Here is a 3,504-nt window from a genome sequence, read left to right as displayed (position 1 = left end):
CAAAGAGCCCACGACCCTACAAACTAAGGGCTCGTTTGGTATGGGGGATAAAGGATAATTAATCTCGGGATTAAATTTGAGATGAGTTTATCCCATGTTTGGTTGGGATAAAATTGTGGTATAAATAATAACGGAATTAGTTATCCCGGGATTGTAGTATTTTTTTATCCCTATGAAAAGGTGGGATAACTAATCCCGGAAAAAATAATTCCATGATAATTAATCTTGGGATAACTTATTTTCAACCAAACGACCCCTAAGTTACAAGGATGCTATTTTATTAGGGGTGAGCATCATTTGGGCAAAACCCGATATTCCAACCGAAATTCAATTTTTTTTAAATTTTTGGTTTGAATTTTCGTATTACAGATTAGATTTTAAATTTAATTTTTAAAATTTCGAATTGGATGTTGAATTTGGTACTTCTGATTTATGGATATTCAAGACTCTAAATTTTTTATACTTTATATTTAGTGCATTATCCATATGCAAATAGTAATAAGTCCAATACCTTACCCATGTGATGCTATCTTATATATTCAATACTAATTACTAAATTACTATCAGAATACTTTTTATTTGGATATGATTTTATTATTGATAATTCTTATCGGCCTTATAAGTGTTTATGTTAGATTTTCTCAATGATGATTTCATATGATTGCGGTGAGAATAATAAACTTTTTATGTAATTTAATAAATACTTTATTTGAATATTTATTTATTTTTGTAAGAAGAAAAAATATTTCAACTTATAGGCTCATATGAATTTAAATATTATTTTTTTAACCCAAAAATTTCATATCCGATCCAAACTACCCACCCCTATATTTTACCGTTCTTTAGTTCTATTGTATTTTCTATTGTGTGAACCAAATTGCTCCTTCCTAGTCCCTATAAGAACCATATTTGTTTCCTCGAATCAAGCCAAAACTAGATTAGTTTTCAAACAGAAGTCGAAATTTTGAGGAACAATATAATTTTCTCAAAATTGAGGGACTTGTAAGAAAGCCAGCAACAAATTAATGAATTCAAACTCTACAACTCTACAACTCAGTGCTAGCCCTCTGCGAGTACGCACTACAGAGTACAGACTTGAAGATTCCTTTGTCCCTAGAAATCATCACCCCACTATTTTCTCAGCTTCCTTTGCTTCTGCCAAAAACCCATATTCATCTCTCTTACTCATGGTATGGAGTGTAAAAAGCTGGATTTGTTTTTTGTCTAAGCTGAATATCTTGTCCATGTCCAACTGAACCCCTAGTTGAAAACTGTATGTAACGACGTCGTAAAGTAGCTGCAAAAACATCAGAGTCTACTCCTTTACTTTGTTGCACCTATTTAGCATTTCTTTCCTGTGGGGTAAGCGTTTTTAGTGTTTTTGCTATTAGAAATCTCCAAAAATATAGAATCTTGATTTGTTTTAATTTAATGAAACTTTGAACCCTTAATTCCTGGTGTCTATTCTAATAATAAGCATATTTATTTCAGCGGGAATCTTGGTTCTTGTTTACCACTTTGGTACAATCATCTTTTCTATTCGCCCTCATATTCTGTGTTCAAAAAAAATTTCTTTTTAAAAACAAAAAGAAAACTAACTGTGTCATTGGATTAGATCTTTTAATCAAAATCTCAAAATGGGTGTAGAATCAAAAACTGAGGGAATGAAATCTGCAGCTAAACCATCTTCAAACATTTCTGAAATCGTCTCCGAATTTGCCAAAGTTTGTAAATTTAGGTCCATTGGGGTCTTCACTTCTGAAAACCTTGATAATAATCAACATGAGCTGTACCTGAATAATGACAACAACTTTCTCAAAGTGTTTAAAGAAAGCAGTAGTGATGCTGCTGAGGAAGCTGGATGTGATGCTATTAAAGTTCATCCTCAGCATGTGGATATTCAGAGTGATGCTAAAAGATCTGGTCGGATTGACCAAATCTTGAAATTGTTTGACACTGTTTCAGCATTGAAAGTAGCTTATGTTCAGCTCCAACAAGCTCACATTCCTTATGACCCTGATAATATAAGAGCTGCTGATGGAGTTATTGTCTCTCAGCTTGAGTCGCTGTGCAAGATTAAGCGATCATACAAAGAGCGGCAGTTGAAGGATTTGAATTCGTTCTCAGCCACTTCAGCTCTCTTTCTTACAGAAATACAAGTTAAAGAGAGACTTCTGGAGAAGTTGAAATCTCAACTTAAGATTAAGGAGTCCAAGGTTGTTAATTTTCGACAAGAGCTTCAAGATTTGGAGTTGAGTAATGGGAAGATGGCTGAAATTTTGAACAAGAGTGAAAAGGAGAGTTCGAGAATGCTGAGTTTCACTTCCTTTGAGGCCACTGTTGAAGCTGTGTCAAAGGCTGTCCATGATTTTTCCAAGCCATTAATTGCCTTGATGAAAGTCTCAGGCTGGGATCTAGACAAAGCAGCCGAGGCAATTGAAAGGTCTGTTGTGTATTCGAAGAGGTCGCACAAGAAATATGCTTTTGAAGCTTATATTGCTAGGAGGATGTTCAATGAATTCTCGCCTCAATCTTGCAATGTCGACAGAATTATGAAGCTCGATGATCCAATTGGTGCCCTGATTATAGATACACAATCTGCTTTTGCCCAATTCTGCAGAGAAAAGTATCTGTCCATAGTTCATCCTATGATGGAAAAATCTTTCTTTGGTAATGTCGACCATAGGACATTAGTAAGCAACGGGATGCATCCCCAAACACCACTCTATCAAGCATTTGTGAAAATGGCAAGATGTGTCTGGATTCTGCAGGCTACTGCAGCTTCAGTTGAACCTAGAGGTGAAATATTTAGAGTGAAAAGAGGAAGTCATTTCTCCAATATGTATATGGAGAGTGTGGAGGAGTTTAACAAAGATGTTGTGCTCAATCTTGGGCATGAGAAATGTAGAGTTGAACTTATGGTCATGCCTGGGTTCCTAATTGGGAACACAGTTATTAGGTCTCGAGTTTATCTCTCGAAGATGGATGAGTGATAGTCGTATGCATTAGGAGAAAGTACTGTTATGTTGCTGACTTAAACTCTAGGAAAAGTCTTTTGATGTTTTGTCAGTTTTACTGGGGATTGTTCTTAGCAGTTGCAGCTTGCAGAAAGATGGGTATGTACTCACAGATAGATCCTTCAGCTTGTATCTTTGAGGTATTGCCTTCCAATATCCCCATACTGTTATAAGCAGTTCCTTGCCTTTGAAGTGTAAATATAATACTCCGTGTTTAATTAGTTTGCTTGATCATTTTACATTTTAATCTGCACCTCTCGTCATTGCAGCTTGTGGTCTTAATTTAAGAAATTTGAGATAACTTTGATCCTTACTTTTCAATACCGATGTGTTTGTCTAGTATTCTAAGAGACAGGACAACAGTTAGCACAACTGTCCTATAATCGATAGTTTCATCATACTTAGTTTCTCTTCTTAACTAACAACTAGATTGGTGAATGTCTATTCAACGGGGAAAAAAAAGGAACAATCTTTTAAGTTTCTGCAC

The 3,504-nt window shown here is 35.2% G+C and overlaps 1 protein-coding gene across 1 annotated transcript; it reads left to right on the top strand.

Annotated features, from left to right (window-relative positions):
• Positions 1-1,637: 1,637 nt before the first annotated feature.
• LOC107805746 (protein GRAVITROPIC IN THE LIGHT 1-like) lies at positions 1,638-2,993 on the top strand. Its single transcript, XM_016629818.1, has one exon. The coding sequence runs from the start codon at positions 1,638-1,640 to the stop codon at positions 2,991-2,993; it is 1,356 nt and encodes a 451-aa protein (XP_016485304.1).
• Positions 2,994-3,504: the final 511 nt, after the last annotated feature.

This window comes from Nicotiana tabacum, chromosome 2 (genome assembly GCF_000715075.1).
Source record: "Nicotiana tabacum cultivar K326 chromosome 2, ASM71507v2, whole genome shotgun sequence".
Classification (NCBI taxonomy): domain Eukaryota; kingdom Viridiplantae; phylum Streptophyta; class Magnoliopsida; order Solanales; family Solanaceae; genus Nicotiana; species Nicotiana tabacum.
This window is presented reverse-complemented; position numbering and strand designations above follow the sequence as displayed.

Coding starts and splice junctions, on each gene's coding strand:
- LOC107805746 (XM_016629818.1), top strand. CDS start 1,638: ATGGGTGTAGAATCAAAAACTGAGGGAATGAAATCTGCAGCTAAACCA.